The 23,414-nt window shown below is 44.6% G+C and overlaps 1 protein-coding gene across 3 annotated transcripts in view; it reads left to right on the top strand.

The window, feature by feature from the left end:
- Positions 1-23,414, top strand: part of VCAN (versican) — a 133,370-nt gene that overhangs the window by 90,634 nt on the left and 19,322 nt on the right. For 2 of the 3 annotated variants that reach the window (XM_079995252.1, XM_079995253.1), the window contains exons 11-13: positions 1,482-1,529; positions 15,973-16,131; positions 18,194-18,276. In XM_079995252.1, the coding sequence (XP_079851378.1) occupies positions 1,482-1,529; positions 15,973-16,131; positions 18,194-18,276 (290 nt within the window). The remainder of the gene's footprint in view (positions 1-1,481; positions 1,530-15,972; positions 16,132-18,193; positions 18,277-23,414) is intronic. The other variant, XM_079995254.1, reaches the window with a different exon arrangement.

Below are 23,414 nucleotides of genomic sequence, written 5' to 3'. Positions count from 1 at the left end.
TGGATTTCTGAGTGCTTGTGAACATTTGAACTAATATTAGAAAAGATGTAGGTGACCTTTTTGTTGTACAAAGAAGGTAAGGTAATTGTATGCAGGTCAGTTGGCATTCAGCCAGTGTTGATATTTTCTCTGTCAGTATCAGCTTAGCGGGGGAACATGAGGGCCAAGAAAGGGACATTAGCCAGTGAATCCTGGTTGTCACAGTGGAAGAGATGGAAGAACTGAAATATGGAAACATCAGGATTCACTGCTATTTGACTGCTTTCACGTCCTTCACTTCTTCTAATAGGCAGAGAAACCCAAGATTGTGGAAGCTGCCTTATATTGAGTCAGGCTGTTGGTCCATCTAGCTTAGTATTATCTATAATGACTGGTAGTAGCCCTCTGAGGTTTCAGGCAGGGGTCCCTCCCTTTCTATAAATGTTGACAATTGAACCATGCAAAGCAGATGTTCTATCACTGAGCTGCGGCCTTTCCCCATAGGTAGACCTCATCTGTGAAAAAGCTGTCTGAATACTGTTCCCCGTCAGTTTGCAACTAACACTGGATTCAGTGTGTTCATTGCCAGATCGAATGGTAAAACGGGGGGGGGGGGGGTGTGAGCTACCAGAGGGCCAGTGCCTCTCTCAGCCCTGTGGCAGCCCAGTTTCTTAAAAAAGATCCTATTAAATGAACAGGAGCTTACTTCTTAGCCTGATTACTGTATGGGGGGAGAGTTATCGTAGAGAGAGATGGTTGGGTGACAGCAGGGGAAAAATGTTTTTCCCTTCCTCCCCCCATGCTGCCACCTTCTAAAAATTACCCTATTTTTCTGTTTATAAGACACCCCATATTTTTGGGGACTCCAATTTAAGAAAATGGGGGGAGATGGCTCCCATATATAAGATGCCCCAAAATTTTGGACATTGTTGTTTAGGAAAAAAAATCTAGTCTTATACACGGAAAAATACGGTATGTCCCTTGCAATTGCTCTTAGATAAAGGTTCCATTCTCATTCCCCCCCCCCCCCGCCAACTACCACAGATAGGGATGGGATGAGAAAAAGGGCAAATGATGGTGAGGGGAGTTTAAAATGACAGTGCAAATGTGGGATATGTGTGGCTGAGGTTGTATATGTGTGGGTAGATGGAGGTGTGTCACTAGATTGGGTATGTTGTTTTTGGGTTTGGCTGCATCTAACACTGGCTTTTGACTTTTTTAATTGGGTGGCTATTTTGAAGAAATGCAACACAATCAGCATATTTATTTCAAGACCGTTGGAACAAAGTAGAAGGCGTGCTTTAAACTATGGTCTACCTTTGTCTTTGCCTTCATCTCTGTCTTCTTCTTCTTCTCTTGCACTCTGCTCCTATAGCTCAGGTTTTGCTTTTGGCGCCATTTCTTCCTGGCAGTATAACTCAGCCTTACTGTGTGATATAAAGTCTTCTTTACATATATAAAAACATTAAGTAAAATTGAACCTTCGTTGCACTGTTTACCAGATGCAGATGTGCATGTGAACCTGCTGCCAAAACTGCGCAGATGCAATTGTGAGTAGACAACCCTCCTTGGAGCAGTATAGCCAGAGATGGTTTCTCTTCCCCCTTCCTCCTCTTTTCTTTTCTTCCTCCTTTTCCTAAGGAAAATAAATGATTTCTTTGTTAGCAAAAGTGCTCCGTTTTATAAAGGACTCAGTTCCCTGTCCAAATGTTTGTGATTGCTCTTGTCCCTCCCCACAGGCTCAGTTCTGGAAGTCATTGTAGTTCAGGAAGGAAAGAAGCATTTCTATTTGGAAATAGCTTCTAGCTCAGTTCCCACAGCTGAGAAGGACTGGGGGAAGCAATGCCACTTATGAAAGCCATTTGACTAAATTAGATTTACAAGCTTTTGCTTTATATGTTTGCTAAACCCATTTCGTCTCATGCCCTGAAGTGAAGCCATCTTGGGGAGTTAGAGCTTGTCTGCACAGGACCCTGCTTGGCAGCAGGACTCTTCAGGCAGCTTAACTGGGCACAACATGTAGACAGGAAAGTGGGATTAGAGTGGCCATGTGCCTTCCTTTATAGCAGACAGTCCTCTGTTTGAAGGCATCCTTTATTTGAAGGGTTGTCTAACCCAAGTCCCATTTAAATACCTTTAGATGTGAGAACAAGGGGCCTTACAGTTTCCAAGCTGGAGACGTGCCCAAACTCAACCGCTCCCTTTTAAGCCTGATCTTCCTGCGATCGTAAAGAGGGAGATGGAGACTCCCAAAGGCTCTTTCTCCCTTCCCTGTCAAGCCCAATCTCACTGCAATGTTAATGGGAGGGAGACTTGCAAATGCTTCCAAAAGCCTTTGGGAGTCCCTCTGCCTACAGTCTTGCTTAAAGGGGACTCCCAAAGGCTTCTTCTTCCTTCTTCCCTTTTAAGCCCAGTCTCATTCCAATGGGAGCAGAAGGGATTTTGACATCAACTTTGGCCTGTGGTGCCAAAACAGTTCTCCACCTCTGCTCTGAATGAACCTACCTAAGGAGAGCCGGTTAAGACAGATCTGCCTCCTTGATGCATCTGAGGGGAACCTGGTAGAAGCTTTTGCCTGCTTCAAGAAAGGGGGTGGCAGTGGGGAATCTAGTAGCCAAATATTTCTGCACTTTTCTAAAAACCATAGTTGCTTATAATTAACCTAATAAGGGTGTCTGATTCCTAAATATATATTATGCACATAATTATATTACCTTTCTTCTAAAAGCAAGAAGTTATATCTGTGACGAGATCTGTGATAAGATCTTTATTGGCTAATTACTTTATGGCCCAATTAGCCTCAGTTATTGTGGTCCGGCACACTTCCCAGCAACAAGCTGCGCAGACCTGCTTCTCTCCTCTTTCGCCTTGCAGAGTAAAAACACAGCGGAACAAAAAACTGTTGCAGCCTGCTTCAGATCCAGATAAACACACCAAGCACTGTGTGTCCAAATTCATCAGTTCTTTATTGCAGCAAATATTTACAGCTCAGCATTTCTCAGATTCTCCCGGACTGCTAGCATTCATGGCGTCCGTCTCTCTCAGAGACCAAGAGAGAACAACAAGTAGAGCTCCTCCCTCCTTCCACACGTCAGAATGGGAGGCACAACTCAGAACAAAATTAACCCAGTAAGTTCTGAATCCCAACACCCCCTCTTGCCTCCATTCCTGAGGTGATTTGTGGATGTACCTTTGCAGACCTCTGTGAGATCAATCCCTTCCCCAATGCCTTGCGCCCTCTCCTGGCGTTCCTGTCAGGCATCTGTGGAACATCCTCACAACTCTCAGAGTCGCACTGTGCGAAACTTACCCACGCACCTGTGGCCTGATACCTCTCAGGTGGAATACCCTTCGTTGTGCGACTGGACCTCCTGGGCACAAACTCAGGCACTGCCTCTGACTCACTGCGGTCAGCAGGTGTGTCCTCTGCATCCTGGGATTCCCCCTCTGACTTAACACGTCTTCGAACCCTTGGCATTACCCTCACAGGAGAACTAGGCTCACTCTTGGGCTCTCTTTTTACAACTTGCGGAGATGCCCCATCCTGCTCCTGACTTTGGTCAGTGAGCTGATCGTCATCAGCAGACTCAGCCCCTGGCTCTCCTTCCTCCTCATCAGAACCTTCCTGCTCTGAATCAGAAAGACATTCTGAAAGAATATCGCGTCTGGCAGGGGTCTTTGACCTTTCCTCCTGCTTACAGAACTCAGCGTGTTTACTGATCAGCAGCTTACTCTGATCACCTGACGGGTACGCAAACCTCCATGCACGAGCCGCTGGCTCATACCCACAGAAGATCATTTTCTGGAACTTGGGTTCACCTGGCCCTCGCAAAGCTTCAGGCACCGGCACCGAGGCCGTTAATCCGAACGCACGGAGGAAGTGTACCTGCGGTTTCCTCCCGTGAAGCATGAAAAACGGTGTGTCTCCTACCACTGAATTGTAGGACCGATTCCAGGTGAAGCTCACATATTTAACTGCCTCCATCCAAAACCTCGGAGATAACCCAGAATCTGACAGCATCACCTGTGCAGCCTTAACCAGAGCCTCACTTATGAGCTCTGCCACCCCCCTCTGTTGAGGAGAAGTCACTGTGTGACTTATCCCTTTCTTGTGAAAGAACTTCTGCAAAGCAGACCCAGTAAACTGTGCGCCTCTGTCACTAGCAATTTCCTGCACTTTCGTGGAGAACCTTAGTTCCACCTCCTCAATCCAACGTCTAATCAGCTGTGCTGCATCTTCCTTGGATTTGAGACCATGTGTCCAGGTGTTCTGCGAAAAATCATCCTGCAGCGTCAGCAGAAACCTGGCCCCTCCCAAACTTGGTTCCTTCATGGGACCCAACAGATCTATGTGCACAAGATCAGAAGGTTTTGTGGTTACCCTCTCCACCCTGGGGTAACTGCACCCTCTTACCTTTGCCTATCTGCAAGCCTGACAATCTAGGACTCTTGCACATTCCTCAATTCTACAGCCTTTGCAAACCTCAGGTAGCACCTGTAGTTCTTCAAGACAAGCATGAGCTGTCTTCTTATGCCACGCACAAGAACATGAAACATGAGTGGGAACTGTAGCACGCAGGGCTTGTGCTTTCTCAACCTTCCCCTCACCCTCCAGAGACGTTTTAAGAATGAAGAGATCATTCTGCCCCTTTGCAACTCTGACCAGTTGCTTCCCTCCTTTGGAGATTGTACAAAAATCGTGTTCAAAGCAAACCTTAAACCCCTTTTTCCACAAATAAGGCACAGATAAAATACAGTGTTGCACTCCTGGCACAATGCAAACCTCCAGCTGCTCCTGCAAAACAGAAAAAAAGACATTTGCAAAGTTAGTCACATTTTTCTTTGTCCCATTTGCAAACTGAACAGTTTTCCCAGCCGGAATTGCCTTGCAATTCCACATCTCGACTGCAGGGGTCTCTGGAATCAGGTTGCAGTTAGCTGCTGAGTCGATTAGAAAGCGAAAGTCAGTGCCCCTCTCAGAGCTGTCCTCAAACAAAGCCATACTGGCAACAAACGTCCCGCTGCCCCCTCTCTTTGGGCTTCTGCAGCAGTTCTCTCTGGTTGTCATGGCAACCAACTCCCCCTTGCTCAGGACCTTGGCAGCTTCCGTAGAAGTAGCCTCCTCCGTTGCCTTGGAGACCGGACTGGTCTCTGCGTTCCCACGCGACTCTTTAGGCCTTATCTTCACTTTGTCCAGGTGGCCGACCTTGAAGCGTCTAGCTCCCCGCAGCCTTCCAGACTTTGGCTGACGACGACAACGATCACCAGTGGAAAAATACTGCCCAGGGCTCCTTCCAGCTGGCCTGGCCCCCCTTCTTCCGGAAGAGCACTCTGTGCCAGCCCTGCCCTCGCTGAAACTGCGTTTCACTTCAGCACTCACAGTGGAAAACTCTCGAAACTTGCCTTTGGAATTCTCAGCCCCCCCGACGTGCACCTCAGGGACTGGGGCTACAGCCATCTCCAGGCTCTCCATGACTTCTCCAGGGCCCTGGCCTCCTGCTGAAGTTTCACACAAACTTCTCAGCACCTCCCAGGCAGCCCTTGCTGACTTTACGCCCTCCAAACTGGGCAAAAGTGATGCGTGTACACATGCTTTCAGCATAGCAAGCTCTCTTTGCATTCTCTGCTGGCTATCTTCAGGCAACGCAGCCTCAAAGCCTGTAATGTCTGTCCCTTCAGGACCTGGATTCAGGGGAAGTGGCTCTTTCTGGCTTACATCCCAAAGCCCAGTAACCAGAAACCAACCCCTTACTCTTCTGGACCAGGTTGCCCAACTTCTTAAAGTGAGCTTTTCAAGCGGAACGTCCTCAAGAACCTGGCTGTCTGCCATTCTCTCCTCTTTCCCGGGGCCCCAGCTGTAACTCACGTAAAACCAGTCAGCCCTCCGGCACCCGATTCTTCAGCTGCTTTCTCAGCTCTCAGCTCTCAGCAACTCTTGCCTCTCAGCAGCAGGCAAAACACAGAACGCAGATCTCCGCTCCGCTTCGGTAGCGTCTTCCAGCTATTCAAGCCGACTTCAAAACTTCAAAGCTCACCGGCAGACTCTCAGCAACAGTTTTATTAGCGGTAATTAGGTCCCCCATAACCTGTGACGAGATCTGTGATAAGATCTTTATTGGCTAATTACTTTATGGCCCAATTAGCCTCAGTTATTGTGGTCCGGCACACTTCCCAGCAACAAGCTGCGCAGACCTGCTTCTCTCCTCTTTCGCCTTGCAGAGTAAAAACACAGCGGAACAAAAAACTGTTGCAGCCTGCTTCAGATCCAGATAAACACACCAAGCACTGTGTGTCCAAATTCATCAGTTCTTTATTGCAGCAAATATTTACAGCTCAGCATTTCTCAGATTCTCCCGGACTGCTAGCATTCATGGCGTCCGTCTCTCTCAGAGACCAAGAGAGAACAACAAGTAGAGCTCCTCCCTCCTTCCACACGTCAGAATGGGAGGCACAGCTCAGAACAAAATTAACCCAGTAAGTTCTGAATCCCAACAATATCTACCTTCCCTTGCTTGACTGATCTTTCAGACTGTAAGCTTCTTGATTGTACCACTTGTCTCCTTTTGTAAAACTGTGTAAGATGGTCTACACTGATGGTACATATAATAGGCCCTGGCAAGGTCTGCTGGAATAGGCAACTTAGGGGGCAGCAGATCAACATTAAGTCCCTAGCTCAGTGAAAGATCCAGAAGTGCAACTTGCTCAGCTGGGACTCACCTGGCTGAATCAAGGCCAATGTAAGCCCCCGAAAAGGGGCATTCTGGGGGGATAGCAGGAACGCAACCGGGGGGGGGGGACTTAGGCTGCATGTCATGCCTGCTCAGTTCAGCCATGTGACCCGGCAGCCTGCTGCATAACACTATTTTAAAGACTTGTTTTCCTTCTACCAGGCTTAGGCAGAACAGCAGCAGCAGCAGCCATGCTGTTGAACAGAGGTCTTAGGGACGCGGGTGGCGCTGTGGGTAAAACCTCAGCGCCTAGGACTTGCCGATCGCATGGTCGGTGGTTCGAATCCCCGCAGCGGGGTGCGCTCCCGTCATTCGGTCCCAGCGTCTGCCAACCTAGCAGTTCGAAAGCACCTCCGGGTGCAAGTAGATAAATAGGGACCGCTTACCAGCGGGAAGGTAAACGGCGTTCCGTGTGCTGCGCTGGCTTGCCAGATGCAGCTTGTCACGCTGGCCACGTGACCCGGAAGTGTCTGCGGACAGCGCTGGCTCCCGGCCTATAGAGTGAGATGAGCGCACAACCCTAGAGTCTGGCAAGGGGTACGGGCAGGGGTACCTTTACCTTTACCTTTAGCTGCAAATAGGACATTTTAAATGTGTTGTAAAGTGCAATATGCAAATGTGACACTAGATGGTGACAGTGAGCTATGCCAAATTCTATGTATTTTTCAAAATGTTTTTTGAAAAAGCGTTTTCATAGCGTTTTTAATATGTGTGTAGATTCCACCAGAATTTGGATCTCGTGTAACTTTGCTATGGCTTAATTTACACCAGCTTGCTTTATGGCAGTTTCTTCTGCATAGGATTTCTCCCTTAATAATGATTAAATTCTCAGGGAAGAAAATATGACAGTCCTAGAAAGAGGTTTAAATGACACACATGACAACATTTATACATAATTGTGGTGGTAGGTTGGTCACAAGAAATGTTGCATGTAAAGCACATTTCAGTTAATATCTTACCACATTTTCTTAATGTTAAGAACCTCAAAGAAGAGAAAAAGGCAAAACATGTTTATTTTCTTTTATTGAGGGAATAAAAGTATGTGTTTTTGTGACTAACATAACATGATCAAGCAACCTAAGTTTTACTGTCCTAAACTCATCTGAATTCCCCCCCCAACATAAAATTTATTGTCATTTCACCAAATAAAAAGCAAAACTATCTCTGCAGTGATGGATCATCAACCAATTCTCTATTTTCTTAGAGAGGTATTTAACCAAATTTTTTTTAAAAAAGAAAAAAGAGAGAAATTCTTAGTAATCTTGCATGTCATGCTTCTGGTTGTTTTACTCATGTGTAAAATGTCATTTTGAAAAATTGTTGCCAGATCTTGAAACTTTGGAAAATTATCTCTCAAATGATACAGAACATGTTAACTACTGTATTTTTCGCCCTATAGGACGCACTGTCCCATAAGGCGCACCTAGTTTTATTTGGTGGGGGGAAAAGGAAAAAACAATTATTTCCCCCCCAGGCGCGGGGCTGGGGCGGGGGAAGCCCGAGCTTCCTCCGACCCCAGCCCCCATAACAGGCAACTCTCCGCAAGCCGTGGGAGCCCAGCGCCGGGCTCCCGCGCCTTGCGGAGAGCTGCGCGAAGCTCAGCGCACCCAGCCTTCGGCATGCAGGCAACTCTCTGCAAGCCGTGAGAGCCCAGCGCCAGGCTCCCGCGCCTTGCGGAGAGTTTCCTGAAGCCTGGAGAGCGAGAGGGGTCGGTGCGCACCCCAGGCTTCAGCGAATGCCTGCATTCGCCCCATAGGACGCACACACATTTCCCCTTCATTTTTGGAGGGGGAAAGTGCGTCCTATGGGGCGAAAAATACAGTATACAGTCATACCCGGGTTAAAGTCGCTTCGGGTTGAGCGTTTTCAGGTTGCGCTCTGCGGCAACCCGGAACACGTTACTTCTGGGTTTTGCCGCTCGCGCATGCGCAGACGCTCAAAATGACGTCACGCGCATGTGCAGAAGCGGCAAATCGTGACCCGTGCATGCGCAGACGCGGTTTGCGTTCTGCTCTGGATGCGAACGGGGTTCCGGAACGGATCCCGTTTGCATCCAGAGGTACCACTTTATATAGAAATTTAAAAATGGGTCTGCAGGTTGACATGTTAATGGAATTATCCATTACCTACCACATTTTGTATTCCATGTTTCCCCAAAGGACATCAGAGATGCATCCATGAAGTAATACTGTTTTTATCCTAAGAACAGCCCTTTAAGGTAAAGTAGGCTAAAAAGTGACTTGCCAGTAAACTTCATGGCAATTTCAACCTCGGTCTCAGTCTAAGTCCAATGCTTTATCTACTATACCCCACTGACTTTGATAGTAATTGTGGTTCAGACTTTGCTTTTTTTGCATTTTCAGAGGCCTTTTAAAACAAGACAAGGGTTATAGTCAAATGTTTGTTGCAACAGTTAAAAACAACAATCCAACAGCTCTAAAACAATTTTTTAAAAGCAACTCTGCTCAGAATCTCTAGACAGTATAACTTAGATACGTCTGAAGAATAATATCCATGCTGAAGTTATCGTAAAGAGATGATGTGAATATATAAAACACCCGTCCTCCATAAATAAAAATGAACTGCTGCACTATAATGACTCCTGGGTTTAGTGAAACAGCTTTTAAAACACCATAAACATGCTAAGCTGCATTTCAATTCTTATATAATACATTTTAACTATGAATGCCCAGAATGTTGTAAAAGAAAGCATCTCTATGCACATGGGTCGCGTTGGATTATTATTATTTGTATCTAAATTATTCACTGATTCAGGAAATTTTGTGGATTATCTAGTCTAACAGGCTCTTTGGTACTTAAAAAAACCTAAGACCTCTTTTTGTATATGGACCTCACATTAGCACCATCCTATGGGTTGTATCTAATGTCAGTCCTGCTTAGAATAAACCCATTCAAATGGAAGGACATGGTTAACTTGGGTACATCAATTTCAGTGGGCAGAATTTAGTAGAGTGCAACCTTGTGGAAAGAAGGTGCAGTGGAGCTCTGCAGGGACTGTACCATTTTGGAATGCTGGTAGAAAGTTATATGTTGAAACATCCACAAATATCCAAATATCCCTTCTCCTAGAAACTGCTTGTGTTAGGAAGTAGGCTAGAATGGAACTCTTTTTCTCAGTGTAGATCCTCACTGGATTTGAACCATCCCTTCACCCTAAAGCATGATTTTTAAAAAAGCACATCTGTAAAGGGCTCAGGCACAACCCAAAGCAGCAGTGGAATTTTATGCCACTTGTCAGCTCCACTCTGGGATTCTGCGGTACTGGCAGTGTAATTGACACGAAGCCATTAAAATGTGCTACGCTGCCAAGCTTCATGTTTGCTTCTCTTTAGCAAAATTGAATTATAGGCTGATGCAAACGCTTTTCTACTGTGTGTTCTTATCGGGACCATCTGTCACGTGAAGATAGACAACGTGCATTTCAATATTTTATGTTTTAGTTTTACAGCTGCCTTCAGAAAATAATCCCTTAAATTTATTTAATATATTTAAAAAGGTCCCCTCCAGGGGCCTTTTTATTATTGTTTGGCTGGTCTTAATCTCTGTTGAGGTAGTACTCCAGCTTTGCATCTGTGAACTGCACAACAACATGCACAACAACAGTTATTTTTTTCCATGGCTATTTTCAGTCATCAGTTCTTAAAGACCGCATTGCCAAAATGAAAAACGCAAATAATGTTTTTTTTTATGAAGGCTGTGGGGAAAAACACAAGACCCTTCCATATTAGGGCCAGAAATCCACCTGGATCTAATTTTCCTTTCTCACTAGTTATAACTTGTGTGTCCTGTTGCAATGTTAAAACCTAGCACACAGGCCCAGCCCAACTAAAGTTATTCATGAAACCAGTGGAACAAATCAGTTGCAGCTGACTCGAATCCCATTGCTTTCAATGAGATTTAGAACCAAACTACGTGTGCAGCCATGTGTATTATATTCATGTTTCTTCCCTTTTCACATACAGAAAATTGAGAAGTGGGGGCATCTTTTCTTTTTTTACATGACAAAGGAGGTGAACAAAGCCATTGCCCCTCCCATAGTGTGACCTGTTGCTTAAAAATAGTAATAATTCTGCCCACCGAGCTCATTTCTGATTTTAGGCCTTGTGTGTAGGAAGTGCTTCAAACATTCGAACACAGCATGATAAGATGGGGGGGGGGGGGGAGGGGCCAAATCTGACACGAGTGTAGTTTCTCAATATTAATCTCCATCCTGTGTGTGGGAAGAGATGTTGGGGAATAGGGTGGAGTTGGGCAGGGGCAGACCATGCACTGAATTTCTCTGTAGAGAGGAGAAATTCTCCTACAGTTTCTCAGTGCGGGGCTTTTCCCCCTCAAGAGGCTACAGTGCGACTTCACACCCTCCACAATACCGTGGACATACCCAGGGCATTGTGTGTCTATGTGTGGTGTGGAAGAGAGGAAATGGTGACCATAACAAAGAAATAGCAGAGGGAAACATGAGAAAGTTCGGCAAAGTGGTTTTCTTTTCCGTTGTGGGAGGAGTGAGAAAAGAAAAACCTCCAAGAAAAAACCAAGACCCTCTGCTCTAGATGGGATTTTGCTCCCTTTACCCACTTGATGCAAACATTATTTACACACACACACACACACACACACACAGACACACACACACCACTTTACATGTGCATCAGGAAGACATGTGGAGATGTGAAAGAGTACAGCTTGCTGGCCTATGTCACTTTTCTTGACTCATAGTCATGACTAACTTTGTCAGGGTGTGGGCTGCAGTGTTTTTGAGTATTTGTTGACAATAGTCTTCATGCATCACTTTTATTATGGAAGTGAACTTCCTCGAGTCTCCATTTTCAAAGTGTTAGGAATCAGGAATGAATTTTCTTCACAGTTAAATCTGAAATCTGTGCCTCTGCCTTTATCTACTTCAAAATCTATTTGCACGGTGGAGATGAATTAAATCAATGGAAACTTTGCCATTGGCTTCACTGAGATGTACATTACTTGGGTAAATCTGACTATCCTCAGCTAATCTCTGCTCAGTGAATCATGTTGTCTGAATGATATTACAATGGGTTTTGATCATTAGCTGTGATTAGAGCTTGTTTAGTCATGGAGTGTGAGTGCAGGAAGTCCCTCCCAGCCCTGTATGTTTAAAACTGTATCACTCAACAATGGTTAATGGGGGGAATAAGTGACCTTTAACTACCAAGCGTAGGGTATAGTTTTGCTAAAGGAATTAAAGTGGATCAGACGCCCAAGTGTGTGCAGGGCTTGCACCTTCATTTATGCTGTTTTTTCCCCTATGAAATGTTAAAATTGTGACGAAATCTGATAAGATCTTAATTGCACTGGCTAGCTAATTGCTTTATGGCCCCAATTAGCCCCAGTGGTCCGGCACGCTTCCCAGCCAAGCTGCGCTCAGACCTTCTTCTTCTCCGGTTTCGCCTTGCAGAGTAAAAACACAGCGGATCAAAACCGTTGCAGTCTGCTTCAGATCCAAACACACCAAGCACTGTGTATGTCCAAATTCATCAGTTCTTTATTGCAGCAAATATTTACAGCTCAGCATTTCTCAGATTCTCCTGGACTGCTAGCATTCATGGCGTCCTGCTCTCTCAGAGTTGCTTCCCTCCTTTGGAGATTGTACAAACATCGTGTTCAAAGCAAACCTTAAACCCCTTTTTCAACAAATAAGGCACAGATAAAATACAGTGTTGCACTCCTGGCACAATGCAAACTTCCATCTGCTCCTGCAAAACAGAAAAAAAGACATTTGCAATGTTATTTACATTTTTCTTTTCCCCACTTGCAAACTGAACAGTTTTTCCAGCCGGAATTGCCTTGCAATTCCACATCTCGACTGCAGGGGTCTCTGAGATCAGGTTGCAGTTAGCTCCTGAGTCGATTAAAAAACGAAAATTAGTGTGTCTCTCAGAGTTGTTCTCAAACAAAACCATACTGGCAGCCAGCTGATAAGCTTCCTCTTCGCGTTTAGCACGTCCGCTCTGCTCAGCTCCACGTCTGGTTGCCATGGAAACCTGGCTGGTTCCCGTGGGAAGTGACCTTGGCAACATCCTGCCTTGCCTCTCTGCTCCGGTGGGGGCAGTTGCGACGCAGATGTTCAGTCGAATTACAGATGTAACAACGACGAACGGAAAAAGCCTGGACCGTGTATTCCGCTGGCTTGGCTCCGCCCTTACACCCAGAGCCCCCGGTGCCAGCTTTGCCCTCTCTGTGGCGGCGCTCTTCTTCATCTGATAAGCGTCCTGTGACGTAATTCAAAGTCAGCGTTTGGGGATCCATCGATTCCAGAGTTAGACACAGATTATCATAACTCTTGTCCAGAGAGCTGAGCAAAATGTACACTTTCAGCTCCTCTGAGAAGTTGACTTGTAACAGTCTCAGCTGGTTAAACACAGCCAGCATATCAGTTACATGCTTCCTGATGCTATCCCCAGGACGTAACTTCATCTCAAACAAGCGTCTGGTGGTGTGTATTTTTGCCCCAGCCGTGGTTCTGTGGTGCACCCTTTCCAACGCTTGGTAGGCCTCACATGCATTCTCCAGCCCCTCTACCAAAGGCAGCTGTGAGCCATCCACACTAAGCACAATAGCTCCCAGGGCTTTGTGGTTTTTTCTCTGTGAAGCACGAGCATCTGCAATTTCTGCAGCTGAAGCTCCTGCCGCTGGTGTGGGTAGTGGAGGTCCCTGAACAGCCTCCCACAGCCCCTTCGCTACCAGCCATGCCTTCAGCCTTCTGCTCCACTCTTGCCAATTTTTGCCGTCCAATTTTTCAAACGGGACTACAAATGACTCATGGCTGTCTGCCATTTTCTCCTCTTTCCCGGGGCCCCAGCTGTACTCACGTGTCACCAGTCAGCCCTCCGGCACCCGATTCTTCAGCTGCTCTCTCAGCTCTGAGCAACTCTTGCCTCTCTGCAGCAGGCAAAACACAGAACGCAGACCTCTGCCGCTTCAGTAGCGTCTTCCAGCTAATGCCAAGCTGACTTCAAACTTCAAAGCTCACCGGCAGACTCACAGCAACAGTTTTATTAGCGGTAATTAGGTCATCCATAACCTGTGACGAAATCTGATAAGATCTTAATTGCACTGGCTAGCTAATTGCTTTATGGCCCCAATTAGCCCCAGTGGTCCGGCACGCTTCCCAGCCAAGCTGCGCTCAGACCTTCTTCTTCTCCGGTTTCGCCTTGCAGAGTAAAAACACAGCGGATCAAAACCGTTGCAGTCTGCTTCAGATCCAAACACACCAAGCACTGTGTATGTCCAAATTCATCAGTTCTTTATTGCAGCAAATATTTACAGCTCAGCATTTCTCAGATTCTCCTGGACTGCTAGCATTCATGGCGTCCTGCTCTCTCAGAGACACAGAGAGAACAAACAAGTAGAGCTCCTCCCTCCTTTCAAACGTCAGAATGGGAGGCACAACTCAGAACAAAATTAACCCAGTAAGTTCTGAACCCCAACAAAAATGATATCACAGTCTTTTAAGCCGTTAAATGACACAGATGAGGTTGTTCCATTTTTCTTTGCAATTCCACGTGGAATGTGGTATCTGGCATCTGGTGTAGAATTTCCTTTCTGCTTTCTAGCGCTAATGGCTGAGTGTATGCATCTGGAAAACATACAAGCCATGGCCCAAATCCAAAAAGCTCTATATGCAAATAGCTTTCTTTGAAGATGTAACTGCAGCAGCTTCCTCTGCTGAAGAAGCAACCTGTACACTGTTCGATGAGAAAGTGTCCTGCTTCTAGTGTAGTGAGAGCCACTGCCTGTGATTAGATCTTCAGCCTTAGTTGCTGTCCTAGCTGGGTCCTGGGTCTCAAGGGAACTTCCAGATAAGGGAGCTATTGTGGGCACAGTCAGCAACCAATCCAAGGCCAGTCTGAGGTCTGTTGCCAGACAAGAAGTATTTCAAATGAGGGCTCAGGCAAGGTATGATTTCGGGCAAGCAGTGGCTTAGAATCAAGGCACATTTCTGGTAGAAAAGGATTGCCCAAGTCCTGCTGAATTCTATCAACTGTTGTCAAAGAGAAGTGGAGAAGGAAGACCTTACTCAGGAGAAGACCATTACTCCCAAGGAATTTTTCCTTGAAGTCTTGAACATCTCCATTTCCATCTGTTTAAGGCATCGGATACTTCTGCAGGCTCAGAGCCCATTAGATCTTGGCTGCTGATGTCTGGACTGGTAGCCTAACACATCCTTATCTCTAAATCTAGCTGGTTCCTGGGCTTTGCTCAGCACAGGGGGTTCCAGGTTGTTCCCAGATGAAGAATTCCCTGGGTGAAAGCATACAACTTCCTTGGGAGCTGTGGTCCTCAGGAAGCTCTTTTTATGTTTATGGGTCAGAGCTTTTGGGTGTAATAAGGTTACCTGTCAGTTCATTGTTATCTCTGCCAGTGGACCTTAACTTTCCAACCCTCAGTAAAATTCACTTCTCCAGACCACTTCCTTGTCTTGCACAATTTCTTCTTCAAAGTTGGACATCAAAGAGATGCTCTTAGTTTGCTCCTGTGATTCATTCTATGCTCACTAAGATCAGGGCCTTGGGTGTGGTTGTTGTTTAGTCGTTTAGTCATGTCCGACTCTTTGTGACCCCATGGACCAGAGCAAACCAGGCACTCCTGTCTTCCACTGCCTCCCGCAGTTTGGTCAAACTCATGCTGGTAGCTTCGAGAACACTGTCCAACCATCTTGTCCTCTGTCGTCCCCTTCTCCTTGTGCCCTCCATCTTTCCCAACATCAGGGTCTTTTCTTGGGTGTGGTAGCTGCATGTTATTTGGAATATGCTTTCAGTGAACATCAGCCTGATACCTACAGTATTGGCATTTGATCTCCTGCCTAAAATTCACCTGTTTGTCCAGGCTTTACCCTGAGGGGTGATCCAGCTGTTTCAGTGTATTAAGCTGATGTGTAATGTATTTTGTATTTGTGTCATGGTTGCAATTTTATTGCTGATTTTATGCTGTTCACAACCATGGTCTCCCCCCTCTCCTTAATGTTGATGTTATTTAATATTTTCCAAACAACAATCTGCAGAAGGCACACACTTATGACATAAATGTTATTCACAGACTTGGTTTATTTTTTTTGAGTGAAGCATTTGAGCATTTCTGTATGCAGAATGTCTGCTCCCCTTGTCACTGAATGTTTCATTTTGGGCATTTCAGCGTTGGCTCTGCCAATGGGCAGCCCCTGGGCATTGCCAACCCATGTTTACAATAAGAGTTTTGCAATTGTTTGTTGCAGATACCGAAACCTGTGATTACGGATGGCACAAGTTCCAAGGGCAGTGCTACAAATACTTTGCTCATCGGCGCACATGGGACGCGGCAGAGAGAGAGTGCCGCCTCCAGGGAGCCCATCTGACCAGCATCCTGTCTCATGAAGAACAGCTCTTTGTGAACCGTATGTGGCATTTTGATCCAACGCTGTGCTTGAGGATGCAGAGGCAGTGGAAATGGCTGTAAAATAAAATATCCACCAGGCCTCCAAATATTTTATTTTATGTTTTGCTTTCTGAAATGTGTGTTATCGTTTATCCTTTTTAAAAGAGGACCTTTTGTCCTTGACCGCTACTTTGTTCCTTTCAGCCCAGCTCTAAGGATCTGCCAAACTCATTAGCTAGAGTGGGAGAAATGGCTGATCTTTGGAGGGATTCATCTTTTACAATCCTAAAGAATTTAGTTCATGAGAAAAAGACATTAGAAGAAGAATTAAGTGAGGCATTTTATTCCGATGTTTTAATTTTATTTTAGGTTCACTGTTTAGACAGTCTCATCTCCGGGCACTTTAAAAATATTGTTGCCCGCAAGAACGCCTGCATCAGTCACTTTGCGTTCTACTACAAGTGGCTGACATTGGTTGCAGTCCCAGGTGCTATCTGAAAATCAAAATTGTCATTCCAGGCTAATGCACATGAGGTTCATTTCAAAATGATCATCATTAGCTGTGTTAATGTTTGGGTAAGATGTTCATTCCCTGAATATGTTCTTGGAAGAAAACACATGTTCGTTCTGGGTTTGTGTTGTCTTCTGAGAAGTCACCAGGTTGTTGATTTTCTGCCAAGTCATTTGGCACATCCTTCCTTTCAAATGTTTCTAAAAATTGCTTCAGGAGGATATGCATCCCTGGAAAGAAAAATCGGCACACCAGCACTGCACAGTAAAACATTAGAAATAACTAGGAAAATTAAGAAGGAAATATTATGGTGGTCATTTTCATTATTTGTAGCTTATTGCATTTTCTGTTTTTTATATTAAACAAGAAAATACAATCAGCATAATATATATAAATATAATGTTTTCAATTGGGCATTATTCAACTTCTATGTGCTCATACAAATGTGACACACTCTTTTTACCTCTTCCAGGGAATATTCTACATACAATTTGTGGTACATAACAAAATGGTTAAATTACTGTCATCTACTCACATCATTCTCCAACTCTAAAGAGCTGGACAGCCTGATACATGAGGGTGCAAAATACGCAATGGAGCACCCGCATGTGCACTGAAGTTGCTGGATCACAGTATGTGTGAAATCAGCACAGTCATTGGACATTTGTATTCAGGGACTGTATAAAATAACAGCAAATGCCAACAATAGTGATCAAGATGAGTGACCATGGGTGGTAATCTACTAATCAGTACTATCATCATGAGGATTTCCACTTACCCTCCCTCCCCCCCTCTTACACACCCTCCTCAAATCTTCTTGAGGGACTTGGGAGAACCCTTAGAACAGTTTTAGGGGGCATGCAGGAATAGGGGATGAGAGGAGATTTCCTTGCAGAAATCCTTGTAGTTGTTGGCATTTGTCTGTCTCAAGAGACAGTGTGCCTTCGGGGGTGAAATCAAATTACTGTGCTAGCAACAGCAAAGTGACTTCCTCGGGGTACAAGCCTGGACAATATGTATGAAGGTCCTGGACTGTCCAGACAACAAGACCCCCCTCTCATCCTCACTGATGTGGTCCAAAAGAAAACAGAGCAGTACATTTGGCACTCTTGCACTGATGGAACAATTGCCTTAGTACTATGTCGAATTCCACCCCCTGTTTTCATAGATAAATTATTAGTCTGATACCATAAGGGCATTGAGAAGATTTACTTCTTTAAGTGTAACAAACTAAACAAGCCTGTTCAAATACTGGTGAGTGTCAAGCATTTTATCATATACAGCCATCTGAAAAGCAAACCAACTATCCAACTCTTTAAGAGTAGTCAGCAGCAAAATATGAAATCATTGGGGGGCGGGTGGTAATGTGATTTTTTAAAAATAAATAACTTCAGTTATAAAAAGCTGGAGCACACTGCAGATATTCATTTATTTTCTTTGTGAAAAAATAATCATTTTGAAGCACACACAGGAAGGCTAATTCAAGTCTATGAAAATACTTTCATTTTGAGATAATTCCCTTTTATGGGAAAGTTGGTTAAAAAAAATCACTGGTTCTGTTTCCTTTTAGGAATAGGACATGATTACCAGTGGATTGGCCTAAACGATAAGATGTATGAGAGTGACTTCCGCTGGACTGATGGCAGCGTGCTGGTAAGAGACCTATAAAACAGTATCTGGAAAACGTTTCAGTTGTTTGTGACACTGCTTCTTAGAAAAGAAAATAGGTCAGACTGCGAGAACAATGGAGAAAACTATATCCTAGCAAACAACCAGCCTGATTTGCTATGGTATGGTGTTCTTATTATTGTAATGTAGGGCAGGCAATAATAACGCCAAGGTAGTTTTGGATTTGAGCCCCGGTGAGTGTGACACTTCACGTGTTTGTACATAACTTTCCTTACTCCAGGTCCAGTCTTTCTTTCAAATTCCAGCTCAAAACTTACCTCTTCCCTTAATCCTTTTGCCCTCAACCTCCAACTAAAATAAAGTGGCATATGCTTGAATTTATTCCATCTTAGCATTTGCCCATACTCTTTTCTACTGTTGCCCCACCCAACTGAATTAGATTGCATGCCTGGGACAAAGACATGTCTTTTGCTTGTATAATAAGTAAGAGAAATGGTGGTAGCGGTTTCCATAGCAGCTTAAAAACGTAGCTTATACACAACCATTGTATGGGCTTTATGCAAACGGCAGATAAACTGTGGCTCTCCAGATATTTCCAAACCAAGACTCTCATCAGCCCCAGCCAGCATGGCAAATGACCAGAGATTATGGCGGCAGTTGTACTCCAGCAACTTCTGGAGGGCGTCAGGTTAGCTGCACCTCCTCTAGGCATTTGCTTAAATTAGGAGGGATTCAGATTAGATCAGAGGTCGGCAACCTAAGGCCCATGAGCCACAAGTGGCCCATGGGGGTCGTTTTACCAGCCCCGGAGCCGAGCTGCCCGCTCAGCGAGTCCCTGCACGCTGTGCTAAACTGGTGCAGCGTGGCATGGAGACTTGTTTCTGCGGTGCCGGAAATTGCGCCTGCGCAGCCACAAACGCTGGAAATTGCGCATGCGGGGGGGGGGGGGGCTAGCATCTGGACCCCCTGAATACAAACCACTGAGGCTCCTATAGTCCCAGCTGCATTGCACAAAGGCTGCCAACCTGCAGCCACGAGAATAGGCACCCAACGTCCCACACTGAAGTCCTTGCCTTGCATTCATTCTGCTTTGGAGAATGAAGTCTTCCATGTTCTATTTTTTTCTAAGGGCTTAAATGATATCAACATGAATTTTTATCCTAACACAAATTGCTGTGGTGGTGTGGATTTTCTCTGATACCTTGGTGTGGGAGGGGAAGCTTAAATCTGCCCTCCACCCCATATTGTGCTCCTTGGAACAATTCCTGCTCTTTTTTTAAAAAGCTACAGCATGATTACTAATGGCGCCTTATTCCTGCCACATGTAGCTAGGCCCTAACTGGGATGGTGTGGAACATTCTCAGATTGATTAGTGTGAACTGAAGTCGGTTCACTTTCCGACCTAAGTGCAGATGCTTTGCAACAAAATACCGCATAAATTCAAAAGTTAAGCAAATAAAACTGCTGCTCACTCAGCTGCCCCTTTCTTTTTAAAACAGGGTTTTGTTTCATCCAAGTCAAAAATACCTTTTTTCCATATGAAATGTATATGATTTTTAGCCTGTGGATTGTGCACAGATACTGGGGCTACGCTTCCTATTTGCCTTCTGTTGTCAGGACTCCTGGCATCACTTCTGACTATCACACATGGCAGCTTCAGAAAGAAGTCACTGAAGAATCCGCCTTGATTGATTACCATGTAGAGTTTACCAGAGGGTTTGAGCGGCTTTGTGTGTGTGCATGTGTTTGAAGGACCTTTTCTTTAAGAGCTGCTATTTGCTGCAGGTGACAGTGTAGAAAATGAAAAAGGGGAGCAACTCTTTCCTTCTTTAAATGTGCTATATTGCTGACATACTTTATTGCTGGAACAAATGTGCTTTATTGTGCCTTGAGGAGTAGTTTCTCTTGGCGTGTGGCAGGAGAGAGCCTGTTTCTCCCCAGGGCACCCTCCCACCCCTTTTTTTCCTCATTCTTGGAAGCCTCACACATTCTGTCTGTATTGTGGGCTTGAATGGCCTTGTTCTCCACTTACCATGTTTATCCTCCCCCCACCCTTTCATGATTGAATGCATTCTAGCACTCCAAGAATTGTATTCGCAAGATCAGCCTGTCTTCAAGCTAGTCAGTATTAAACATGTGATAAACCTCAGGGTGGGAGAGCCAAGAATGGCATGGAACCAATCTTCTGACTCCAGGAAATGAAATCCTAATTCAGGCTTTTGAACAAACCCGAGTGTTAAATTTTTAGCTTCTTTTTTGAGATGAGGAAAAGAAGGCATTTGATGAGCAGGATAAGGACATCTGCCAACAGACCTCTTTCCGTCTGATCTCTATCCCATTTTTTTCTTCCTTTCTGTTAACCACTTCCCTCCACTTCTTTTCTATAGAAACAATCAATAACGTTTATGCTTTTTCCAGCTTATACAAACAGGATTAAAGCCAGACTTAGCAGTGATTAGAGTAGTTCTACTGAAATCAATAGAACTTAATTCAGTCATTGCTAACATTAATGGATATCTTCTAAGCATGACTAGTATTTTATGCATCCCAAAGTGTTAAACAGCATGCCTCTGAATATCAGTTGCATGGAAATAACAGCAGAAGATGCTATTGCACTCAGGTCTTGCCGGGGTTTCCCACAGATGTATTGCTGGTCACTGTGGGAAACATGATCCTGGACTCGACTGATCTTCATTTTGATCCAGCAGTGCTCTTATTCATTTCTTATGTAAACTTCCTGCCTTCCCAGCTCACTCAGCAAAAGAGAACTGGTCCCAACTTCCACTAGTTGCAATGAATATAATTTTAACCCGCCATCCTTCCAAACACTACAATTCTACGATTCTGTGCATCCTTTTTTATTTAAAGGGATGGGGAAATGTTGTGTGAGAGTTTGGAGAGGAGGAAGGCAGGGGACTAGGGTATATGAGAAGTAGCAAAGAAGTCTACCATGGCTGTATAAGCTTGCCCTCTTCATTGGTAGGGTGTCAAGAGCTGAGACTACAGTGGTACCTTGGGTTAAGAACTTAATTTGTTCTGGAGGTCCGTTCTTAAGCTGAAACTGTTCTTAACCTGAGGTACCACTTTAGCTAATGGGGCCTCCTGCTGCCACCGCCGCGCCGCCATGCGATTTCTGTTCTCATCCTGAAGCAAAGTTCTTAACCCGAGGTACTATTTCTGGGTTAGCGGAGTCTGTAACCTGAAGCGCCTGTAACCTGAAGTGTCTGTAACTCGAGGTACCACTGTACATCTTATCTGCACATTTTGATACAGCTTTTTCCAACTTTCCAACTAATTAATGAGTGTGCAGTGTGTTTTGAGCTGAATTCTGACACAGGTTATAGAATTGAAGGGAGTAACAAGTTCACTTGATAGTTCCTTGCGTTGTTTTATTAAGCAATGACTTATTGTGTATTTTTCTGAAAAACTCTGCTATTCTGTATACCAGAGTGGCTAACCTGCAACCCTCTAGATGTCGCTGGACTCTATTTCCCATCATCCCCAGCCAGCATAACCAGCAGTCAAGGCTGATGAGAGCTGGAGTCCAACACTGAGGGTCACAGGTTAGCTATCCCTGCTATAGATAGGAGAGTGGTAGTACTCCCAGGGGTGGGGGTGGACATTTTGTGCTCCTTCTGGGGTAGTTTGTCCACCTTTGGTCCCCACGCTGCACTCAGCTGTCACCTGTGGTTCCCAGAAGCTGTTAGCAATGTCACAGCAGCCACACCCTGGGAAACCAGTGCAGTGATGCCTAACAAACAAAAGAGGCTTCACTGTGGATTGTACCCATCTGGGATATCCAGTGTATGTCACTATGATGCTTTCTGAAAGAATAATCCCACACTGGCCTAAAGGCACAATCTTGCTGATACATCTAGTCAGTGCCTAGATGGGTGATAGCTTTGAAACTGCCTGTATGTTTTCTTGGGCTCCATGATGGAAGAAAAGCAGAAGATAACATATATTTTAAAATGTGGGATATGGAAGTGTAATTAGCAGGCAAGACAGACAGATAAATGAATGAATATATCCAACACAGAGTTCTGAAATAAATTATGAATTGCAACAATGAAATATTTTCAGCTGTCAGCTTTGTCTTCAGAAATTCTCTTCTGTCACTTCTGCTTTTGTTTTTCTCCTTTTCCTGGTTTTTTCTTCCTCTTCATAGGAACAGAACATTTTAATGGGAAACTACCATGGCAAATTATAGAATGTGCTTTGGGGTTGCTTCAGTGCATATCTTTTTCATGAAGTTATTGAGGAAGTCCTCAGCTTTCTCATTCTGTCCATGTAAGGCAATTTGTTTGGCAAGAACTGGCAATTACATTTTTAGAATTGTGTTTTATAGAATTGGAGGAAACAGATTATCTAGTCCAGCTGTTTTTGAAGTCCAAGGATTCTCTATCATAAAGCTTTGCTCCAACTGGTTAAACTGGGAAGGGCAAATGAGCGGAGGGAGAAAGCCCCAGGGTGGTAACAGTTGGGGGGGGGGGAGATGTACCTGAGCTCAAGAACAATCGCATAGCACTTCCAAACCATTCAATATTTAATTTCTAGCTGTAGTGATAGCTTTTGTCTCATGTGGAGAAGCATCTCCTATTTTCAAATCTTAGAAGAAAAATAAATTTTGGTTGAAATAATTTGTTTCTTGACCAAAAAAATCATTTTCCCCCATTTTTTGAACCGTAAAGAAAATAAAAATATAAACGAAATGACATTTTAAACAGGTATATTTGTATAGTTGGTGGCTATAGCTTATTGAAAACTACAGCTCGTAAATGTTTGATCATTGCTAGAGTCTAGGGAATTGCACACAGAATCACAGATTTATAGAACATAATCATAGAATGATAGAATTGTAGAGTTAGAAGGGACCTCGAGGAATCTCAGCTAAAGCATCAATGAAAGTTGGCCATCCAACCTATGCTTTAAAATCTCCAAGGGAGTCCATTCCATTATCGAAAAGCTCTTACTGTCAGAAATTTCTTCCTGATGTTTAGTCAGAATCTTGTAACTTGAATCCATTGGTTCAGGTCCTAGTCGCTGGATCAGAAGGAAACAAGTTTGCTCCATCTTCTATGTGACTGCCCTTTAGATAGCTGAAGATGGTTACCATATCTCCTCTCAGTCTCCTCTTACCCAGGCCAAACATGCACAGCTCC

Source organism: Podarcis cretensis, assembly GCF_951804945.1.
Source record: "Podarcis cretensis genome assembly, chromosome: 11".
In the NCBI taxonomy this organism is placed as follows: domain Eukaryota; kingdom Metazoa; phylum Chordata; class Lepidosauria; order Squamata; family Lacertidae; genus Podarcis; species Podarcis cretensis.
The sequence above is the reverse complement of the archived record's forward strand: the minus strand, read 5'-3'. Positions and strand labels throughout refer to the sequence as shown.